The sequence below is a fragment of the Urocitellus parryii genome, chromosome 15 (genome assembly GCF_045843805.1).
Source record: "Urocitellus parryii isolate mUroPar1 chromosome 15, mUroPar1.hap1, whole genome shotgun sequence".
Classification (NCBI taxonomy): domain Eukaryota; kingdom Metazoa; phylum Chordata; class Mammalia; order Rodentia; family Sciuridae; genus Urocitellus; species Urocitellus parryii.
The window spans coordinates 45,727,752-45,751,569 of record NC_135545.1 but is presented as its reverse complement, the minus strand read 5'-3'; the positions used below and the strand labels follow the sequence as shown (position 1 = coordinate 45,751,569).

Genomic DNA, 23,818 nt, shown 5'->3' with positions numbered 1-23,818 from the left:
TCAACAGAAGCGTCCCACCAGGCCCAGGACTGGATAGCTGAGCATTGTGATAGGGACCCAGTCCTTTTGATCAGCTCCCATCCTTCCCCTTTCAGCTAAACAACTTGCAACACCTTCCTACCCAGCATACCACACCCATTAGCTGACACTATCCTTGCCATGCACTCCCAGATACCATTCACTCTGCCCAATGCAATTAGTCTGGAGGCCCCCAAACTAGCTGTTTCCAGCTGGGGCTCATTTGAACCAGGGGCTTTCATCAAAGCACTACAGAAATAGTCCAGCCACGAGGTTCCACCAGAAGTTGTCTGGAGAAGGGAGCCAAAGCAAGAATCCTGGCAAAGACCCAAGGCCACAGCAAAACAAAACAGGCTCTATACATATCCTTCCTCTCTGACCTCCATTGCTGCAACTGAATGGGTGCTTTAGGAGGCCAGAGAAGAGAACCATAGGAGTGTGGAGGAGGGGCCTGGGAAGAAATAAACAAACCCACTCAGGGAAAACTGCTCCAGTGCCCTGGCTCTGCTGATGTGCTCCAAGTCTGCTGAATAAGACTACCACCTCCTCCTGCCCCTGTGTGAAGGAAAGCCCAGTGGGGATTCAGCTGCTTGAGGACCAGTCACAGAAAGAGAAAAGCAGCCTCAGACATAGAAGAAAGTACTGACACCATCAATTCCCAAGACATCATAGCCAACCCCTGACTACTGTTTATGGGTCTCAGGGGTCTCTAATCCTGTTGGCAGGGACCCACTGTCAATCATGCTCAGTCCTCACCACCTACGCTCTGCAAAGAAAGCCTTCAGCCATCCCAGGGCCTCAGTCCTCCTCAACACACACCTGTCACCTAGAGGGTGTGTTTGGTTCCAGGGTGATGGGAGGAGGGCATTGTGGCTGATGGTACACCAAGCCTCAGGCATGTTCAGACAGCTGGGTTATAAGGAAAGGCAGCAAGGGGCAGTGTGCTAGCGGAAGAAACGCTGAGAACAGGCAGGTTGTGGAGTCCAGAGTGCACAGGGAGTGGCCCTCAGGACTCTCCAGATTCACCAATCTGCACTGCTGCACGGCACACACCCCTTCGTGGATTTTTCACAACAGAATATAAAATTTTACACAAGAATGTAAAATTAAAAAATCTTATAGCTCATTAGTATTTAATTGGGACCACTTGCCAGAAAGCTGGGGCAATAGTTCCACAGCATGACACTCTTCGTGAGAAACAAAACAAAACAAACCACTTGAAGCCTAGACCTGGGTGAAGACTGTGGTGATATCCAGCAGGAGTGATACAATGTTCCCTTGACTATCAAAACCCTTAGGTTTCAGATGAAAATAAGGTTGCTTCAAGTCACCAATCCCAGGAAAACATCTGCTAACATTGGATAGAAGAAGGAAGCTTCCCTCAGCATCACATAATGGACTCTTCCAAAACAGCAGAAAGGGAATATGCTGAGAGTAACTCATCCAATTTCCTCAATGCATACAAGCAACTGAAACCAGAGAAGTGACTGATTGATTGTACCAGAAAAATTCAAATGCTTGATGGTTAAATTGACATAAATGAGGCAAAGACAGAAGGGATTATGAATTCTAAATCTGGAACAAGGCTCTTTCTGTCTACCACTAAGCAACGGGCCCACTCCATATTTCAGGTTTGAGGCCAGAGTCAAAAGATCTGTGGGGCAAAGAGGAAATGTCCACAGATCCCCCATTCTTGGGGCTTTAGGCCTTTGAGATGAAGATTCAGGTCAGGAGGCCTTAAATTGACTTTGTATGTGTTCAACCAATTGTCTATGAGGGAGACTCAAAATTTAAGAAACATTTCCTAACCCCTGCTATTTGCCAAGCTTGCACTAGTCAATGCACCTTCACAAAAATTCTTGGTTTTCGGTAAGATCACAACCAAGCAAGGTGCTTCACCACCCTGAGTCTTACTCATGTACCTCTGGAGTCAGACTGACCCTGTATGGATTATGGCTGACGCACACTGGCTGTGCAACCTTGGATCCACTAACTGACCTCTTGGAACCCCAGCTTTCCACAATAGATGGTTCTGGAGATCAAATGAAAGGCCATGTACAAAGAGCTCAGCATTGGGCCTGACATACAGTAAATGCTTAATAAACACAAGTTCTTTCCCTCCCATTCCAGATCAGTGCTCTTGAGCTGTGGTACAAGCAGGTGCTGGCAACTGGGGCACTGGGTTACCTGGCTACCCTGACTGATTAAAAGCACAGCTTTCTATCTAGGGTCTACTCAAGCGGTCAGAACCTAAGTAGCACTAAATGTATACCTGTTGACTGACTGGCTCATATTGGGTGTTGTGGAAGGAGCACATAGCACTGGGAGCCCGGAGGCCTGGGTGGGAGCTCTGGCTCCTACCCTAGCTTGCTGAATGGTCTTGACCTCTCTGGGCCTCAGTTTTCTCATCTGTAAAACAAGGGGAATACATCAGACATTCTGGTTCTACTTTTTTTTTTTCCACATTTTTATGATATGCTGGGCCTTCCTAAGCCCCTGGGCTACAACGATAATTCAGTGCCTGGCACTTTCCATAGCTTGTTTCCTGGCTTCTGTCCGGCAGGCTTAGCAGCATTCTGTGGTGTTACTTGCCAATACACATATGCAATGACTGCTGTGTCTGAATGCTTTCTTTTCTTGTTCTCTTTGGATAAGAAACTGGGACCAGGAATTCAGTACTTTCTTTGTCCTGGTAAAAATGGCCAAAGCTGCAAAACTTGGAGTTTATTCGGTCAGAAACTAGGGCTGCAGAGCAGCTTTAACCCCTGGGAATGGGCACATTTTGAAGACAAGGAAGCTCTGAGGAGCTCTCCTTGGTTCAGCATGTGCTGGTCAGTGCAGGCTGTTGTGGGTGGGGTGGGGGTCAAATCCTCCAGGGACCTTGGAGGGGAGGGTCCAATTTGGGAAAGACAGCTGGATCAGGGAAGATGGGTGAGGACAGAGGAGGACAAACAAGAGGTATGTAGGAAGACCTGCAAACTTCCCGTTGAGAATACAGAAGCCAGTATTTATGATTGTCAATGGGTGGGAGGGAGGAAAGGGAAAAGAAAACGAAGGGGTGACTGAGGATGTCTACAGTGTGAATTAGCACCTCTATCTGGAAGACTGACATGGCCATGTCAAAACTAAGAACCCCAAGGCCAAGTACAAGATTCCTGGTCAGTACTTTCAAGTAGAAAGGTGATCTCCTTAGAAACTAGCCGGGCTACTGTTGCTCTGGCTAGAAGAGAACCCAAACAGTAAGGAGGAGCCACCACAGAAGAGCGTCTTCCTGAGAGCAGATCCATCACAGGAGTTCTCTAAAACAGACAGCAGGGACCCCAGGTGAGGGCAAAGAGTAAATTTTCCTGGACCAGTTTCCATAGGGTACCATCTAGAATTAGCTAGGACTAAATGTCTTATATTTGCAACAACTATCTAGATGAGACTGGCCATTTCATAGACCCAAATGGAAGGGTCTATGATGGAAACCTTTTGAAAATTCCCTAGGAATCAGCATGTCAAGTTCTTCCCTACAGCACACACGCTGGTTGTGCTGCAGAACACAGGGCATAAGTGTGGTTTCTGAGGAGACTGTTCTAACCAGGAGCTCCCATCCCTAGACTTGATTAGAAAAGCCAAGAACCCATGTACACACTGGCACTGGGATGGCGCAGTAGAGGGAAATATATTCTTGCTGCTTTCAAAGAAGCAGAAACGAAAGCTTCCTGTTTGCCCAGTACTCAGGAGGGTTTGGCATGGTCACCACACAACAAAACACTAACTGAGCTTTGATGCTGAAAAGAATCACCTAGAACAGAACCCACCTGTGTTGGATGGAGTAAAGCCTGGCAAGGAGGGGCTGTTGAGGCCAGGGAGCAACACGGGAGGAATGCCCTGGAGCGCTGGATACGCTGTAGGAAGGTTAAGAGCCTGGAGAGGGGCGTTGTCAAACATCCCTTGCTGCTGAGCTGCCAGTCCAAGGACCTCATTGGCCTTTTTAATCCGGTCCAACTCTTGTTGAGCCATCAACTGACGTACAGTGGCTGGGTCAAAGTATTCTTTCTCCTTGTCCAACTGGCTTCCAATGGTGTCTTTGACTTTGGAGATGTGCTGTTGGGAAAAGATATGGTCACGTACAGACAGCCGAGCGCTGTACTTGATGCCACACAAAGTGCACTCTGTTTTAGGTCCCTCGTAACTTGTTTGGTTTATACCAAAATGCTTGGCCATGCTTAACTTGGACTTCTTTTCTTTTGCCCGGGCGTTCTGGAACCAGACCTGAACAACTCTCTTTGGCAGTCCAATGTCATTGCCCAGGACCTCACACTCTAGCATAGTGGGTGTCCTATAGTCATTAAAGCATGACTTGAGGACCTTCAGCTGCAAATTGGTCATTTGAGTGCGAAAACGTTTCTGCCCAGGCCGATCCCCGCTGTCACCAGATTTGCCTGCAGAACCACTCACACCAGGACTCGGGGAGCAGGGGTCCGCAAGGCTTGAGGTTTCACTGTAGTCCACTGTACCTTCGTTGTCATATTCTTTGCTATAAAAGCTCGGGGCTGGGCTGACCAGACCAGATGACAACCGATCTTCATACTCGGACATTGCCATCATGGCTGCTTTGGTCAGCCCCTCACTGGGTGCAGAAGATGATTTGGTTTCAGTTGCTATTCCCGTCGCACTGTCATTATCCGCATTGCCCTCGTCTCCTGTTGTGGTGTCTGTGATTGCCGTGTTGACAGAGGAACAGTCATCGTTGTCCAGCTTAGTTTGGTCAAAGTTTAGATTAACCGAGGACATGGAGGGGCTTTCAAAGTCTTCGATCCCCTCCACCTTGATGGAGGAAGGGCTGAGGAGAGTTCTGGGAGACAGCTCCATGGTCTTACTCACAGGTGAGAGGGGGACACCCTGACCATCACTACTGCTTGGGGGAAGGTGGGAAAAGCTAGTTCCATCAAAAATATCTCCTTTCATCTGGAGTCCCCCGTCACAGTCTAAGAGCATCGCAGACAGAGTCAGGTTGTAGCCGGCTCTCTTGGCTTCATGCCAGTGGCGGGACCGGATATGAGCCTCGAGGGCAGTCTTGGCTTTGAAGAGCGCTCTGCAAAAAGGGCATCGTCTGTGGGCCTGGGCTGGGCCCACAGCCCGGAACTGTCCTTTCCTTTCCCGAGCTCGAGTGTTCTGAAACCAGACCTGCACCACGCGTTTCTTCAAGCCCACCTCGTGCGCGATGTGATCCAACATCTTTCGAGTTGGATTGGAGTCCAGCAGATACTTTTGGTAAAGGATTTCCAGCTGTTCAGGCGTAATGGTCGTCCTCAAACGCTTGTCCCTCTGCGGCTCCTCCCCTCCCGTCCCACTGTCATTCTCTCCGGGGCTCCCGCTGGCCTTTTCCTCCAGCTTCCTCTTGAGAGTGTTCATGGTGGAGGTGGGCGTGGAAGGAGAGGTGGCCGAGCTGGTGGGGATCTGAGGAATGGCCCCCGAGAGCAGCTGGCTGGCCAGGAGTGGGTTGCTGGGATCAAACAGCATGAAAGGCATGTCCAGTGACCGGTCCAAAAACTGAGGGTGGATGAACTGGTTCTGCGCACTCAGGAAGTGAAGCTGCTGATGCTCCTGCCAGTGCTCAAATGATGGGAAGGCCAGCTTGCACTGGTCGCACTGGTAGGGGATTAGCTGAGGAGGTAGGTTCGCCAGCTGTTGAGGAGTTGACGTGTGGAGGGGCTTGAGGGGCAGGTGGGAGAGCTGAGAAGGACTGGGGCTCGACTGGGGCAGGGGACACTGAGGAGGGGGCGCCTGTGGAGGAGGCTGTGGCAGGGAGGGCGGGGCAGCCAGCTGTGGGAGCTTTGGCTGGGGTGCACTGGTCTTCTGCTCCGGCTGGTCTTGCTGCTGCAGCTCTGCCTTTGGTTGTCCTTGCTTTTCTTGGGTTTGGTTCGGCTGTGCACTGGGAGGGTCAGCCTGCTTTGGTTTCTCATCACTCGCCTCTGCTTTTGAACTGAAGGTGGCCAGGTCGTCGGCCTCCGCTGTAAGCTGCAGGAAAGCAGAGGGAGCTGTATTGGCCGATGGTGCGGGGGCACTGTAAGCCTGCGAGGGCATCGGGGTGCTGCAGGAGGAGCTGGTGGGGGTGAGGATTTCCATGGCATCCATGGAGTCCTCGTTTTGGCTGTCATCCTGCCCCTCCTCGTCCTCGTCCTTGTAACACAGCTTCTTCTGGTGCTTGATGAGATCAAAGATGCGCTGGAACACCAGGCTACATTTCTTGCACTGGTAGTTCAGGTTGCTTGTTCGGATGTATCTATCATTTGTAAGCTCTCGCCGCTCTCCATCTTTGCCCTCTCCCTGATTCTCATAATTTTTCCTGGCCTTCTGTCGGGCATTCTGAAACCACACCACAATGACTCGGGTTGGAAGGTTCAGTAAATTAGAGAGTTGCTCAAATTCATCGTCCTTTGGGTAAGCATTGGCATCAAAGAAGTCCTGGAGGACTCTCAGCTGGTAGTCAGTAAACCTTGTTCTGGAAGACCTCTTGCTACCCCAGTACTCCTGCTTCTGAGGTTCTGGGGAAGGAGGCCTGGAGTCGATCTTGAGCTCCTCCAGGCTGGTGATGGGAGGATTGCTGAAGTTGTAGGGGGAGTCCTTGTTGCGCTGCCGCTCTTTGAAGAGAGTGTTCCTGAACCAGTGCTTGATCACTTTCTGGGGCAACCCAGACTTGTCTGCCATCTCTTTGATCTGCTCCTCACTGGGGGAGTTGTTGATGTCAAAATACTGGCGCAGCACTCGGAGCTGGTCATCGGTGATCCTGGTGCGAGGCCTCTTGTTCTGCTGCTGGAGCAGGGTTGGATTGAGCTGGTGCTGGTACAACTGGGCCAGGTCTGCGGGCAGAGGTTCCACAGGGCCAAGCTGAGGGGGCAGCTGAGCTGGCAGGGTCTGCAGTGGCATGGTCTGCATCATCAGCGGCGAGAAGATGGGCAGCTCCATGGGCATGGAGAGCTGGGTGAGCGGCACCGAGGGCTGGGCCGGGGCGATGGTGGGCGAGGTGATGGGTGGGGCGGATGCCGGGATGGCAGGCGTGGAGGCTGGCTGTGGAGGTGCTGCAGGAAGCGGGGGCGGAGGGGGCGGAGGGGGCGGGGGCGGGGGCTCTGGGGTCTGGGGCCTCAGAGGGTACAGTTTATCATAGTGCTCTCTGTACTGTTTGGCAAACCTCTCCAGCTGCTTAAAGGGGAAGTAATTCTGATGAACATGCTCTTGATGACTCTTTAAAATCAAGATGTTGGAAAACAGCTTGCCGCAGGAGTCGCACTCGAGCTTCTCCAGGTTCTCCCCCTGCTCCGTCTTCCCGGTCTTCTTCTGCACCTTCTGCTTGTTCTCGTTGTACTGAATGACCAGCTCAAAGCCGAAGTTCTCCAGCAAGGCCTTGGTGGCGTTCCCTCTGGCATCCGAGGCGATGCGCGGAGGAAGCATAGAAGGCTCAGAACCACCCCCTGGTGCCAGCTCTTTCTTCTCTTTGGCCTTCAAGGCATCTGGCAGCAGCTCCTTCGGTCCTGCGATGCCTTCTCCCCCTTCAGCACCCTCCCTCTCTCTCTGGCTCTCTTTTTCCTTGTCTTTGATGACCAATTTGTTTTTCTTTTCCGGGAGCTGGCTTGGCTGAAGGAGGGCAGAGTGACTCTGGGACAGAAGTTGATTTTGCTGTTGTTGCTGCTGCTGCTGCTGCAGGATCTGCTGGTGGCTCTGCTGTGGGATCTGAACCTGAGCCTTCAGATCTTCCAGCAGGCCTGGCCCCGTCCCTGTCAGCGTCAGTGCCCCGCTCGTCACTGGCAAGCTCACCTCAGGGTTGAGCTGGAACTCAGCGCTGGGGATGTAGAAAGGGAAGAGGAGGTGCTGCTGCTGCTGCAGCTGGAGCAGGGTCTCAGTGGTCATGGGGAAGTGAGGCAGGAGGGTGGGGTTAAACAGCTGGGACTGGATCAGGGCAGCCTGCTGCTGCAGTTCCTGCTGCAAGTGAGCCTGAACTTGAGCCTGGGCCTGGGCCAGTGTCTGAGCTTGTTGCTGCTGCTGCTGTTGCTGCTGCTGCTGTTGCTGCTGCTGCTGTTGTTGCTGCTGCCTGGATGCGATCATGTCTGCCAGCTTCTTCCGATTGGCCTCCTTGGGCTCTGAAGGGGAAGCAATGTTGGCACCGATGGGATTCCCTAGGGGCAGCATCCCAACACTCTCAGCGGGCACTTGGCTCAGTAAGCCGGAGCTTGGAGTGATGCTGGCACTACTTGGATTGGTGGTGGTAAAGGTGTTACTGCTGCCACTGGTGCTCACGGGACTTGGTATGGAGGAACTCAGTGGGACACTGCCACTGTTCCCAGTCCCATTGCTGCTACCACTTGCAGCCTCCAGCTTGGCTGCTCGGGCTTTGGTTTGATGCAGCACAGACCTCATGTGGATCTCCAGAGTGGAACTCTGGCTGTAGGCCACATTACAAGTGTTACACTTAAAAGGTTTGTTGTCTGGGCTGCTGGTGGGTTCTGGTTGACCAGTTGCTGATTCTTGAAGGGCTCTCTTTAACTTGTGCAGGTGGGAGACAGAATTGTAGTGCACCAGCAGTATGTTCTTTTGAGTGAAAGATTCCTTACAGACGGTGCACTTGTAAGGGCGAGAAGGGTCTAGAAACTTTTCCATAGTAAAGTTGGGGCCTTTTCTGAAAGGTAGAGCTCTCTTTGGCTCTGCGCCTGAATCTTCTTGTACCGACCCAGAGTCACTGCCCGTGGGGCTCTGTTTATCTTCCAAGTCACTTTCTTCTTCCTTGTCTTCTTCAACAATTATGGTGTGGTCTTCAGCCAGGGTGGGGTCTCCCATTGCCAAGAGGTCCCCATTGGCCAGAAGGCCACCATAAAGTTGTTGAATGTCGGCCTCACTCAACTCCAGGTGGCTTGTCTCAAGGTGTTTTTTCAGAGCCTGGAATGTTCGAAAACTGCGCTGACAGAGACAGCACATGGTGGCGGCTCGGATCACATGGTACTGAGAATGCAGCTGCAACTTTTCGATGGTCTTGAAAGCCAGGCTGCACTGGTTGCAGCGGTACTTGTACACGTGGCGATCTGACACGGGCAGCTGGGGCCTCTTGGCATGTACCTCGTTGAAATGTGTCTGGAGGGCAGCTGAAGTCTTGAAAACCTGGTTGCACCCCTTCTTCCAGCAGAGGAAGCCCGAGTCTTCTCTCACAGATCCTGGGTCAGCAGAAGAAGGTTTCAAATCTCCGCTGTGCTCTGTGCTTGCAGATGGCAAGATGTTCTTTCCCAGATCCTCTGAAGTTTCTGCAAACAAAAACATCAAGCCCAAAGATAAAGAAGGTCTTGTTTCCAGGATGGCACCCAGAGCCGTCTACTTAGGCAGGCTTCATGAAGTGCCCAACCTGATCAATAGAATCTGCACAGGGCTGATGGAGTGCATATTAAAAACAGGGCACACAGGGACAGAGATGAATAGAAGGATACAAAAGTTTCCATTCATAATGAGCCTATGTCTTGTCACAGAACTAGCAGTCTTCTAAATAATATTTAACTGCTTGACTCAGAATCCAGTTTCTCAAGAATGAGTCTGAAGGTTACTATCTTGGGGTGCCTATTTATGTTCATCTTTTATGTTATAAGAATTTAGCATAGCAGATATGAATTAATGCTGTTCTAAGTTGTGGGGAATTTATAATAACTGTAGTCCATTATAAAGAATTTTGGATTTTACTTTTAGGCCTTTAATTACTTGTTATGACTTTTTGACTATCATCTCTATTCAATAAGCAATGAACATTAATGTGGCAAATTATTAAAATACATTAAATTTTCTTCTACAATGAGACCATCATACTCATAAATACCCCAACCCTTTTCAGATCATCTGTCCACTGCCTAATAAGAAAAACCACAAGGGAGAAGCCTAGGCACAGCGTGGCTGAACTCTTTTTAACTTAAACCTTAGATGGCTAGAAGAGGTCAAAGATGTAGGACTGTGTCACAGAGGTCTAATGATTCATCTAGGTAGGAACCACAGGATGGCACCGGCGACTGGTCTATGACAATGGTCTTTCCAGATGCACCTCTAATCCAGTACACCCCCAACTCAAAACTACCTGATTCACAAGCCCCTAATAACAAAGTCCTCAGAGATCCAGTGTTTAATGGCTTAAGATGGTGGTCTACAGAGGCCTACTGGCTGCGTCTACTTATTAACTCCCACTGGTTCTCAAGCAGATTGCTCTCTCTTTTAAACCATATGAATAATATACAAATACGTGCCAGGAACCAAAGTATAAAGTAGTTGATGACAGTGACCTTCATCTCCCAATCAGTCACATTCAGCTTAGGAATCCTGCAAAGAATTCCTGCACCCTTGCCCTGTGCAAATTATGGCCACAGATCTCACCCTGTTTCAGTTCACAGAAGTTAAGATTAATGATACTAACCAGGCTGCTTTCCTGCTTCTTCCACGCTGGAATTCCCATCTCGATCTGGAACAGCTGCTGGCAGGAACATGCTGCTGGGCATCACCATCTCAGGGGTGGTCACCTGAGGAGTGAGAGGCAGAGACACAAGGAGAGTCAAATAGAGAGGAAAGAGACACAAAATAGGAAAGGTTGAAAAAATTATTTAATAAGCAAAATTAGCCTTCACCAGTGTAAAGCTGGAGGTGTCACTTTTCATAGCTCACTGAAGATTCATGTTTATTAGACAAAGCTCACATCAGTCAAAAGTGTTTCTACGGTTACATTCTGGACATAATTAGCAGTGCACACTTGAAGAATAATCTTATTATTAATATTTTTCCTTTATGCAGAATTTTGACTTTGATCACTGACAATGTTTTGTCATGGGCTGTGAAACTTCTCGTGCAACCAATTAGGTAGATAAGTTGAAAGACCCACCTTAAGCTGCTGAAAACATAATAAGGGCCCTAATTAAATCATACCGAGTAAAGTACACTGTAATCTTGAAGCAGGGAGCATTGTAGTAGTGTTTTCAAAATGTATTCAGGCAAGAAGAGGAGGGGAGGAAGAGTGAAGGAAAGGCTAAGGGAGAGAGGAGAACAAAGGCAAGGCTGAGGACATGCAGACACACTGGCAGATTTTCCAGGAAACAACATTTTGTAACCCTTTACAAGCTGATATCAAGTGCAAACAAGCCTTTTTCATGACTCACTTAAGCCAGAATTTCTTCTGGAGTCTTTTCCCGAGGTCTGTGACATCAGAGGGAACATCTGCCCAGCGTCCCAGCCATCTAGGGCAGCCTGTACAGCAGTCCACAACAAGGTGGCCCCACCTCGACCATGGCCATTATTCCCTAATACAGCAACTCCATAATTAGCCTGGTTCCAAGCAGCTCCAATTTTAGGTCAGATCCTTGGATTTTTCTCTAGGCCTCCCTCCTAGAGAGGAGGCCAGCAGCTTATGCCAACAAGTTATAATTTGCCCTGTGTTAAGGAGATAAGCATCCCTCAATTTCTAATATAAGGAGAAAAAGTTTTTGTTTAAAAAAAGAACAATATCATCCCAGAGACCCAGGAAACTGAGGCAGGAGGACTTCAAGCTCAAGGCCAGGTTCAGCGACTTGGAAGACCCTGTCTCAAAAAAAAAAAAAAAAAAAAAAAATCCAGGGATACTGTAGTGCAGGATGCTTCCAGGTTCAATTCCCAGTAAGGAAAATAACCCTAAAACCAAAAACCCAAAACCAGCAATATCCCTTTGTCTGCTCTGGGGTGGGACGCTTAGATGGCAAAAGTAGTTTCTACTGAATTAGAAATCACCTCCCATTTCATGAAACCCTGAAAAACAGACTGACCTAGAGGTTACAGGGACAGAAACTGCAGTCACTGCTAACCTTTCTATATCTAGCCCAGCCCCAGTCGGAGTCATTGCTTTCCCAAGCAAACACGACTTTACTGCAGTCACATCTTCACTTCCTATTGCAAAGACGGGACCTTCTAAATTTTTGTTCAAAATTAAATAAATAATATTTTAAAAATAATCTTTAGTGGCTTGAAGTTCCTGCCCTTGCTCAAAATAGCTGCTGACATGTTCACTAGTGTCACTGGCAACAGGCTCAACGACCAGCTGAAACCCAGACAAGTGGCATCAACACCAAAAAATTGATGCCCCATCACATTTAGGGGTATGAGAATTTTTTCAGCCACTGAGACACCCATATGTGCAAAAATTAAGCAACAGGCACTAGAGAGGAGGGTTCTGAGAAGCCTGTGTTTGCAAAGAGCAGGTGCGTGGCAGGTGAATGTGAGTGACACGGCACTCCTGCTCCCAGACATCTGCACCCTCGCACAGAGCTGCCAGCAGCTGGTTAGGGCGAGCTGCTGCTGAATCGTTAGAATGGGGTAGAGATTGCCAAACTCATTCCATCTATTTTCTTTTTAATAGAAAGCATTTCTGACCAGTGTGGCTGGGGAGTCCAGCGGGAATCCAAGAAGTGAAAGGTCACCGATTAATTTATAGTCTTCAGCCAAGGGGGAGCACGAGGTTGGGGGCGAGAGGGGGAGAAAAAGAAAGGAAAAAAGATTCCCCCCAACCTCCTTTCCCGGCTGTGGCTGCAGGACCAGTCCTTTCCTGGGATCTTTAGGAATTATGAAAAATGAATCATGAGAAATAAAAAAAAAGCCCTACAGAGTAAAAAAGAATAAAATTATCTAACACCTCAGCTGCACATCATTATAGAAAACTGTGGGCTTTTTATACGCATTACAGTAAGGCAGACATCCCCTCTAACAGACTCAGTACGGCGGATCAGTAATTGTTTTCATACACTTTAATTAGAAAAACTCAGATGGCTATGAATAATAATGGAAAAGAGAGACTTTTGCACTTGAAAGGTTGAAGTCAATCAAGTGTGAATGACGGCAAAAAAGAAAAAAAAAAAAGACACCAATTCATCAGCCCTCTGTTGTCTCGCTGCGACTTTAATCATAATTCCTGATTGGGATTCAAGAAGGCAGTAAGCAGCGGTTCTTTGTCTGCCTTCACCTTCCATCAATTAACTCTCCCCGAAATATAATCATCAACCTCACATGCTCCTCTGCATCTTAATCTGGGCCTCCAAACCTGGAAGTCTTGCCCCATATGTGTTTAAGTAACTACTTTTATCCACCTGCCTCTTTTCATCTATGGTATATGTAGCCACTCCCTGAGGCAAAGGAAAGAAAAAAAAAAAAAAAAAGCATGGTGTACGAAATTTTAACAGGCCAGGAGGCTCCAGGAGGCAAACAGGAAGTTTCACGAACAGAAACCTTTAAGGACCTAGAAATGTAGGGTATGTCTGCACATGCATCTGAAGAAAAGTTGAGAGCAGGAGCTGCCTCACTACACTGGCTAAGGGAGACCCCGCACCAGTTCGCAGACACCAAGATTCCCAGGCCCATGCTGTTCCCTCCCTGCCAGCTTCCAAAGCTTTTCACGCTAACTCCTGTGCTTTTTCCTAAAGAGCTATCAACTGTCCTGCCAACTGAGCTACAGAGCAGTCCTGCTCAGGGACAGGGACCCAAGACAGTGTCACCTGCCTTGACATTGCCTTTGTTTTCCAGTAGTAGTTGACTTCCAGAGTGCATGGAAGGTTCAGACTGTCCCAGCCCCAGTCCCTGATGGACAGCTGACAGTGGGAGAGTCAGTCACGCAACTGTGCTGAGTGCAGTTCTCTGTCACCAGGAACACTGAACATATAGGATTTATGAGAGGACAAAACATTTTAAGTGTGCCCAAGCTTCAGTGGTCTTCAAATAACTGGATCCCTCCACCAGCTTCCCTGTGTAGACATCATGTACATGAGCTGGCTGTCGCTCTCTTCCCCTGATTCCTCTCTGTCTGTCCACCCTCCTGCCTCATCCACATCCCCAGCTGTAAACTCAAAAGCCAAACAAAAATTTCTGAGCTTTGGTCAATACACCATCAGCTCAAACTCCTTCACTCAACACTGACTGTCTCGTCTGTGTGAACTGATCCTAATGAATCTGTATACCTGTAAACACTGAATACATTCAAATATATTTCCCACTCTCTACTGCCTTTTCTAATGGGCCTGAGAATATCAAAACAGACTTAACAATAAAAGTTCTTCTGGTTAAGAAAACTCAACTGATCAGAAGAGGCGTTTAATGCGTACAAAAAGCCCAGTTTTCTATAATGACATGCAGCCATTGCTTCCTTGGCATTTGGGTCTCTCAAGATTGGCCTTGGCCCTGCCAGGGCTGATCTTCTAGACAGCACATGTTTTCCTCCTTCCCCTTCTGAGCCAGGTCAGCTATGTTCCTCCCAGAATATGTAGGAGTGAAGAGAACACAGGAAGAAACCACCAGCAGAGCTGGGGTGCTCCAAGCCTGGAAACAAACAGTGGCTCTAACATCTCCCACAAGTTAAAGATCTCATTTTTAACAGGAGAAACTCGGGCCTCGGCTCCTGTGCTGAAACTCCTCCAGCTGAAGCTGGAAGCACTTCTCATATATAATCACAGAAACATAGGAGTTCCCAACTCCTAAAGATCTTCAAGCCTAAGCAATCCCCAAACAGCTCAGCTGTTGAGAAGCAAGGCCCTGGAGGGACTCGGTTCCTCCACTCATTGGAGCTTCATTGACTAAAGCACTGGACAGCGCTCCTGGGCTATTCTCCTGGGGGAGGGAGACCAGGCCCCTGCCCTAAGAAGCTCAGCATCTAGAATAAGGTTTTGAGATCATGAATCCCTTGGGGAATTTGATGAAAGTATCAGACTCCTAGAAAAATACTTTCACACACGATACTGCAGATAATTTCAGGAGGTCAGAGGTCCCCAGAGGGAAATATGTTGACTCAAGGGAATTGCCCTTGATCAACTGGGAGAGGTGACATGTGTTCATCAATACTGACTTTCAGTCTCCTCCTCATTTGGTTCATCATTGTTCTGGATTATAATTTAATACCTTTCAAGATCCTATGTGTGAACCTGAAAGCCCAAGGACACACCTTATAGAGCCTAGAGTCTTATATTTGGTTCTGGTCCCCACTTTGACATTTGTTACAGGGTGGCTGATATTCACTCCTTCTTGAGAGAGGCAGGCGTTAGAAGGAACACCTACCTGCTTCCCTCCCCAGATCACAGATGTGGAATGCTCAAGGTCAACATGCCGTGCAGCCACGTCTCTAGCTTCTTACCAGATTATTCCTGCAAATTCACCCCATAAAGCCACCCTCAGACAGGCTGGCCCAGGATGTACCAGTGCAACCAACGTGCTCCCTGCGTGCTGGAGAGCTGGCTTTCTTAGAGAAAGTGTCGAACCTGGTTTCTCCGTGACTCTCCTCTCCTCCGCCTTGGCCCTGCTCAGAAGTGGGGCTTCTCTGGGAAAGGCTCCCTCTTCCAAGGGAAGGGTAGATTTGCTAAGGTCTACATTCCCAAGGATTTTCAGTGAAAATCAATAGAATGGAGCATCTCGGGCAGAAGGGGAAGTGAAAGGGAGCCACAGGCACAGACCTGGCCAGTCTCCATACCCCTGTGAATGAGGTGCTGGTTCTAGCCCCAAATTGAAGCACAAAGTCAAAACTCAACTGCTTTCAGGGTGGAGCATTAAAGCTAGTGGCCAGTGGTGTGCGGAAAGCTGCTGCTCCAGGAAGCACAGGTGCTCCCTTCCTCCCGCGCTGGGACAGCTGCCAGGCCCACCAGCTGGTTTCTGCACACCTCAGCCAGCAAACCAGGGCGCCTCTTGGCCAGCAGAGCTTCAGAGGGTCCCCTCCTCACTGCCTCCTAAAGATGCAGGCCGGCTCTGGACTACAGCGTCTGGAAGACCCAGTTTCTTTCTTTTGTCTCTCTTTTTTTAATCTAATTTTTTTTTCAATTGACACATAATTGTACAAATTTATGGGGTGCAATATGAAGAATACTTAGTTTAATGATCAAATAAGGGTAATTAGCATATTTATCACCTCAAACATTTATCACTTCTGTGTGACAAAACATTAGAAATCCTCTCTTCCATTGTGAAATACACGGCCAGTCAGCCTTTGTGCAATCAAACATCAGAATGAGTTCTTCAAATTGGACTGACTTTGTACCCATTGGCGAGTCCCTCCCAGCTCCCTGCCCCCCTCCCCATTTCCCTTCTCAAATGGCTTCTGTGTGCTTGTTTATGTGCTTCTTGTTTTTAATACGTAAAATTCACAGCCAAAGCAAACAAACAAAATAAAACTGCAGGCCATGTTAACGTTCATGTGGGTCAGAATCAAATGCAGACCAGAACCAGATTTTTAAAGGTAAGAAAGAGAGAAATTGGAAAAAGGGGCAGGGGAAGAGGAAGAGGCAGGAAACACATGAACAGTTACCACAGTGTGTGCACACAGAGGAGAGCCGAGGAGGAGAACGGAGGGAGAGAAAAGCTTCATTAGACTCCGAGAGGCAAGCAGTGGCGGTATACCAAGGTCACTTCTAATTTAGACCATCTAATTGGCAAACAGGCTCCAAATGGCTATCATCTCACAGGGCTTGGAATTAATGAAGCCCGATTATTTTCATTACTTTCCTCTGAGATGGAGACAAAGTGAAAGAGCTGATACCCAGGTGGGTGTGAAAGCCCCAGGGCCAGTGGCCACCAGAGAGGCCCTGTGGGGTGGGGGCAGAGCAGGGGCCAGACGGCCAGCCTGTTCCATAGACTCACAGAGGCACAGGCACACACAGAGCACAGTCCCAGACACTGCCTGAAGATCACAGGAGACAAACTACTGCTCCCAAAAGAGAGATACAAGAAAATGGCAGGCAGGGCAGGACAGGGCACGGCCAGGGGCACAGAAGGGAAATCTGTACAGACAGAGCAGCTGAGTACTACAAAAGGGAGGAGAGGGTGCTCCTAGGCTCAGGAGCCCATCCTCATCTCAACTGTGAGGTCCTATTTTGTTAAGTGATTAAAGAACAAAGAAAATTTCCCCATATTAATGATCCAGGATCCCAGTGGTATGTCCTGTCACTTAGAAAGACAGTGATCAATTAGAATAATTTAAGAGTATTGAAATGCATGGTAGGTGGTCTTTTCCATTCTCATCTAGGGGCCAGAAACATGTGCTCCATGTCCTCAACCTCCTTTCCCCAAAGATACAGAAAATAAGGGCATGAAGCAGTAGCTCCTACAGCTCCATCAATTTGAAATCCCCAGCTTCTCTGAAAATAGGTGAGACTTGGTTGTGTGAAACTGACATGGGGGTGGGGGGCGGACTGCCAGGATCGGAGGGGCACTTGTCTCATCTCCTTTAAGCTTTATAGATTTCCTTCTTTCATATGACGTGTACAAAGACACCATCTGGAGCTGTTTCCAATAGGCCAAGCAGAATGATGTGCCGTGGGTGCAGTTTCCATAGTGGAGGGCCAGCGCTGCAATTGTTCCTGGTGAAGAATATTTTTCAAGCCCCCTCATGAGTAAAAAGAAGGGGGCCCATGGAAGACATAGATATGAGATGCAGAGCATAAGCAAGCAGCTGTTACCATAGCAACAGACATATTAGACACTGCAGGTTCCTGAAAGCTGTCTGATAAGGTATTATTAAATGAAGCCTCCTCAAAACGCTCTCCATTTACAACCGAACGGGAAGACATTGTGTAGAAAGTAATCTCTTTCCATTTATCAGGGTGGAATTTACTTTTAGAGGGACTGAAACCCAATTCAAGCTAGATCCCAAGACTTTGGATCCAGACTGCAAAAAAATATATATATATATTTACCCAAATTTATAGCTTTAGACACACCCCATATCTGCCAGGAATCAACTACCTGGCAGATTCTGCCAGCTTCTCCTATTCTGCAGCCAAAGGCACCTAACTCAGCCACCCCTTGAGGAAGAAAGAAGACTCTCTCTTCTTGCTGCCATTCAGGGATAAAGCAGACACAAACTTTGTCCTCTTGTTGGATGAAAGGCCAGAGACTGGCCGCTCTTTAGTGATATGGTCTAGAAAATGGAGCACAGATTTGAGGGGCATTTCTCTTTGCAGAGTTTCCTGTTCCAGTTGGCTGGGAACAAACAGATAAATTGTCAGAGAGCCTAACCAATACTTTCCCAGGGCTGATTTTCTAATAAAATTACAGCAAAATACCCTCCAGGGGCATGATTTTAACCACAGGTTCATTATAATCACTTAGTTGTAAAACAACTACAAATTCCATTTTAACACCAAACTTCTGAGAGGAAGGATGCTGGCATCTGACCAAGACCAGTATCCCAGTCCTCAAACAGGATTCCAGACGCACCCTGGGGTGTGGCTACAAATTGCCCTCTAGCCCTAGTTGCTCATCATTTCCTGCTGAACCCAAGGATCCAGGTGGAAATGCATCATTTGGCTCACTGCAAACCATCTCATGACTAGGAACCAATTTCATACCGGCAGCCATGCCACAACTCCATCTTCCCATGCCCAGAGAGTGCCAAAGCAGCCTTACATGCACTTCTAAGGAAAAAGTAACACACTTAAATGATGATCTTTCCTGCATTTCTCACGACTTTCAATTTATTTTTGAATCCGTTTACTTCTTTCTCATTGCTAGCAAATCCATTTCCTAAAACAAATACATTTCCAACACTCTGCACACTTTTCAGAAATGTCTAGAAAACATCTTCATTGTCTGCTGTGGCAAGATGAGGCACACAGGGGTTTCTAACCAGGTGCCAAGCACTACTGTTTTTGAGAGCAGTTTCTCCCACATGATTATACCGTCAGGGGTTGAAGAAAAGGGATCCTTAAGCAGCTCCCTGAATGTAGCCTTAAGCTCCCTGGCGTTGTGCACACAATTCTTTATTTGCAGAGTACTTGGTGGAGGATCTACAACAGTGGCTATTAAGTTTTAGCATGCACAAATGGCCTAGTATGTTGTTGTATTGCTTTTATCAGTCTCTAAAATGGTTGAAAATCACTGCTTCAAAAGATGGTGGTTAGTGGGTAACTTCCAGGAATATCTTGAGGATTGGTACTCAAAAGTAATATCCTGCTGTTGATATTGACACTGTTAATAAATAAAGAAATGCCATTGCTACTCTAACAATATGACCAAAAAGAAGAAAAAAACAGGTATCTGAAATATAATTCACATGCCATGCTGTCCTCCATGCATGTAAAAATAAAATTTACTGTCCAATGTAAACCAGTCATGCAGATTACTATTGGCCCACAGTTCCTATGCTGGATTTGGATTAAATAGCAAAAATACCCATCTGAGCAAAACAAAACCTGTTGTTAAGTATTGGAAATGCTTCCATACCCACACTTCTTTTTGATCCTTCAGGCTCCCAGGGTTCCAGACCATCCACTAGGAAGTGAGCTGAGGCCTGGGAAAAACACCTTGTTTTTTCCAAGAGGCTGGTGAGAATTCTGGAGAGGCCTGCAGCCCAGAACCATGCACAGGTGGAACGTCTGTCCCACTGACAGAGAATCTTTCCACAAAGTTCACCAGCCTCTCTGAAAATGCCCATGGAAAGTGAATTTATACATGAAAGATGTCTGGAAGAAGCTCACAGTAGGTCACCTCTGAGTTTTCCATTAGCTGTTAAAGTTCTCTTGATGCATCATCGATTACATGATCCTCACAACCAAACATCACCTGCAACATCGTCCATCAGTCTCACATAACCAAATGGAACAGGAAATGCCTACAGGTGATTATGATCAGAATTAAATCTTTATACTACAAACTTTTGGGCCATGTTTATAGCGACCACTTAGAGTCATTCCCTCAAAGCTAGCAGGTGTAGAAACAATGTGCTCACATGCAAAGATGACTCATGAATCACCAAGTGACAACTTTCTTTCTTGATACTAATATATCCATTTGAGAAACTCCCATATTACTGTGCTGCACCTAGAGTTAGAAATGTAGGTTTAAGTTTTGATTCTGCCACTCACAAATGGTGTCAAGTTGATTAACTTCTTTGAGTCTCAGTTTCCTTATCTGTTAATGGGAACATGTTGAACTCTCCTTCCCCGGCTTCTCTCTCTTATAACAGAAGTTGTTATGAGGATGAAATGAGGCATAGTGAATTTAAGAGCCACCTCGACCTGCTCAGTAAAGGTTGCAGAATCTGAATGAGGGTTTCTACACATTAATGGAGAGTCATTCCATTCCTCCGAATCCCAAGAGAATGATAAAGGAGGGTGAGAAGCACATATTTAGCAGTTTGGGCCATGGTCATGCCAAGTCTGAGGGAGGGACATCTGAACCAAGGTCACAGAGCTCGGATGATTTTCTAACATTTCCAACTTTGCATAGCTTTCCCTGCCAACCACAAAGATCTTGTTCATGTTACTGTATCTCCTTTTGGCCCCTGGAGGAAGAAAAGTCCTGTTCCTGGTGCCTTACCGTCATAATGAGTTTCTCCACGCAGTCGGGTGCCACGCTGTGGAGGTGGGTGAGGTGCAGCTGGAGGTGAATCTTGTTGTTGAGCATGTCCTGGCACAGGGGGCAGCGCAGCATGGGCTGTACCGAGTGCTGCGTCATGGCGTGCACCCGGAGCCGGTTCACGTCGGCGTTGCTGTACTTGCAGTAGGGGCACTGGTACATCTGTGGGGACACACCCACCGCTCCAGCTGAGTCTTCCATTCTCGCCTCAAGCCCTCTCACCCTAGTGTTCATTCCCCACCAGTGTCAAATTGCCCTCCACCCCCAGCAGGGCCTCTTCAGCCTCACCTGCTCTGGTTTGCTCTCCTCGGATGTTTTTGGTCGCTTGGAAGAGAGAGGACAGTCTGAGCTACCCGGGAAGGAGATGCGTTTAGAGGTTGCAGGAGAATCTGTCAGCTCCTTCTCTGCTTGGCTGGACGATGCTGGAAGAAAAAGTAGAAGATGAAATACAGTAGGCAGACCAGGCCCGCTGCAGGTGTGTGTTGGGTGAGAAACAGCATTCCATAGCGTTCTTTTATAGCAGTGTTTTGTTAAACACCAAAATGCAGGAAGGATGAACATCCAAACTGATTTATCAAGCGTGTTGGAAAAGAGAAGGGTTTCTTTTCTCCCTATGAATTTCTGTCACCACACTAACAACTGAACATTGAGAAAAGAGGTAAAGAAATGGAATACAAAGCTCTAGAGTAGAATGAGACTAAATCCAGTCCCTTCTAACCTCCCCCAACCTACACATAGTCCACTGTCTTGTATCTGCGGGGGGTAACAGGGCTACAAGTGGGTGGCCAAATCTCACCAACTGCTTTGCCAACTTGAGTACCAGACACACTGCTTCAGAGATGCAAGAAACTAGACATCCCTCCTCCTGGAACCACAACACAGCACACTACAGGCAACCTGATAAATTATAATCTGAGAAGGGTTCAGTGGATATCTGGATACTAATATGTAGGAAGAAATCAAGTCTGGGTCCAGCAGTTTGCTCTTGGAGAAGAAAAAACTGGGGAGTGGAACTAGGCAGGGAGTTTATCCAAGTTATAAACAGGCCAACATGTCAGATGTAAGAGGCTGCTCCGGAGGGATGGAAAGGGAACGGGTGTCCTATCTGCTGGCACAATCAGGCCTCTGCGCCCCTCCTGTCCCATCACCCCCCAAATCAAAACACCAGTGAATGAAGAGAGGCACATGAGGTTTGATTAGCAAACAGCAGGTATGGATGTGTTGGCAGAAGGAGCTCTCTGGAGCGTAGAAAGGAACCTGGAAGATTTTCATGAGAAAACAGCTGGGCTAAGGGTCTAATCAGGATAAGCATGTCTCCTCCAGTGTAACACACATTCCAACATGGCTGGCTTTGGTCATTCTAAAGCCTGGCTGGCATCTGAGGGATAAGCTCTTTCACTTATTTTGGACATGGAACTCCATTTTTTTTAGAATTTTACATAAAGCAATAAGGAAAAAAAAATCCCAAAAAATGGTTGGGAGAAGATACATATACCCACAGCTGTCATCAAAAAATATTGTGACTCAGCATTTAGGTCACCAGCTAGCCTAATTTTACTCCACAGTAAAACTGCTTTCTTCCCCACCTTGTCTAGTTCTCTAGCACGTATTTTCACTTTATATTCAATTTTGAAATTTGTTCTTCCGTGGACACCAAGGAACTGTCGTTGTAGATGTGTACTTTAATAAACAACTTTAGAAAATCAATTTTATTCATTCAAATCATAAGGCCACAAAATTATTTTGAAAAAAAAATTGCCAAATACAGGAAATATTCCAGGAAGTTGATGTTCTTCCCAGAATGCACATCTTATGACCTTTAACCTCAGTATCTTGATAACCTGGTATCCATAAGTTTGTAGGACATCTATTATTTAAAAAGTACAAGGACAAGCATATTACACATAGACCCCTCCTCCTCCCAACACAGATTCATAACAGTACTTTAATCTGTCTCGAATCGACTTCAAACCCATTTTGCTCTTAATGGGAGTTATTCATTTTCACTTGAAAGGTAATACATGACGGCGGGATATTTAATGTGATGGACTGGCTGCTGATTAACTAGGTGCTGTAACATTCTAGACCAGTTCCCCCATGGCCCGCTTCCCATCTCCTGGCCCCTGTCGGACCTGATCCTACGGAATCTTGCACTGCAGGTTTTAGACCTTGCGACACGATGAGCCCCTGCCTGGACACTTCCAAACCTCAGGGTAATGTTTCGGGAACTCAAGGTCCCTCTGTCCCCAGAGGGTTCCTTATTCTCCATCATTTTTATTTTTGCTTAGTGGATATTGTCTAAATAGTAACTCTTCAAATACACTCTAAAGATGGGGTGAGTGAAGGCATCAAATGGCACAGTCTTTAGATGGTTATTTGTCCCTGTTGTCCCCTCACCTTCCCTATTTCACACCATTAGATTCTGGGCTCAGTACTTATAGTGGGGAAGGGCTGCTCTCTGCTTCTCCTCCCTGCAGAGGCAAACCAAAATCCAGGCTCCGTTCGGACACCCATTCCAGTGTTTCTGTTAGTCTCTCTGGCCCAAAACTACACCAACGTTTACAGGACCACGACATCGCTGTATCAAGGCCGCCACCTGCCCGTCACCCCACCATGGACTGAGTTGGCTGTGTAGCTGCTCAGCAGTGAGAATGAATGGGCGCCGAGGCTGAGACCACCCAACTCATCTCACTCTCTTGGAGCTGAAAAGCAAACACAGGAACCCAGTGTGGCATTAGTTTCCTCGTAGGACCAAAGAGTCCATCCTCCTCCTTCAATGCTGAACGCGTGCATTGTAGCGGGGTTGCAGAGGTGAGCATTCCGGTTTCAGAAGCCACTATTCTTTCCCCCTGCATGGAGAGGGGAACCTTTATTACCTTCTTTTTTTTTTTTTTTTCAAACTCACACTGCTCTGGAATTCTAAAGCTTCTTTTGTGAGCTTGAGCTAAAGAGCCATTATAAAGTGTTTTAAAAAATAAAATCAGTACTCGCTCACTCATTCCTCTTTATTCCCAGTAACACAACAGCTCTGCTGTAATGTGAAATACTGTACCTGCTGGTGCACAAACTTTGGGTTTAATCTCCTTTCTCTCCGAGACAACTGCGTCCTTGTTAGAAGGACTCTGCCTGGAAGTGGACACGAGCCACCAGCTCACTAGCTCCTCTAGAGACAAAGCAAGACCATTCTTACAACCGAGTCTATAACCACCCAGACACAACCTGTTTCCTAGGGGCTGTGGGGGCCGTGCCTGGGAGTTAGGTTAAGCACAGCTGACACAGTCTCCTCCCTACCTGGACCTCAGACACAAAAACATCAAGTCCTGAAGGGGAAACTGTCCTACTTCTGAGTGGCAGGAACTCCCCATCAACGTGTTAGCTGAGGGTTTATTACAGGCCACAACCCGAGGTTTTCTCAAGCTTTTCTCTGAACAACTTCAAAAGGACCCCAGTC

General features: G+C 47.5%; 1 protein-coding gene across 2 annotated transcripts in view; it reads right to left on the bottom strand.

Annotated features, from left to right (window-relative positions):
• The window catches only part of Zfhx3 (zinc finger homeobox 3), a 230,880-nt gene that overhangs the window by 6,242 nt on the left and 200,820 nt on the right, over positions 1–23,818 (bottom strand). For both annotated transcript variants that reach the window (XM_026399203.2, XM_077793358.1), the window contains exons 6-9: positions 20,656–20,789; positions 20,329–20,529; positions 10,442–10,544; positions 3,825–9,296 (exon numbers count right to left, since the gene is read on the bottom strand). In XM_026399203.2, coding sequence (XP_026254988.2) covers positions 3,825–9,296; positions 10,442–10,544; positions 20,329–20,529; positions 20,656–20,789 — 5,910 coding nt within the window. The remainder of the gene's footprint in view (positions 1–3,824; positions 9,297–10,441; positions 10,545–20,328; positions 20,530–20,655; positions 20,790–23,818) is intronic.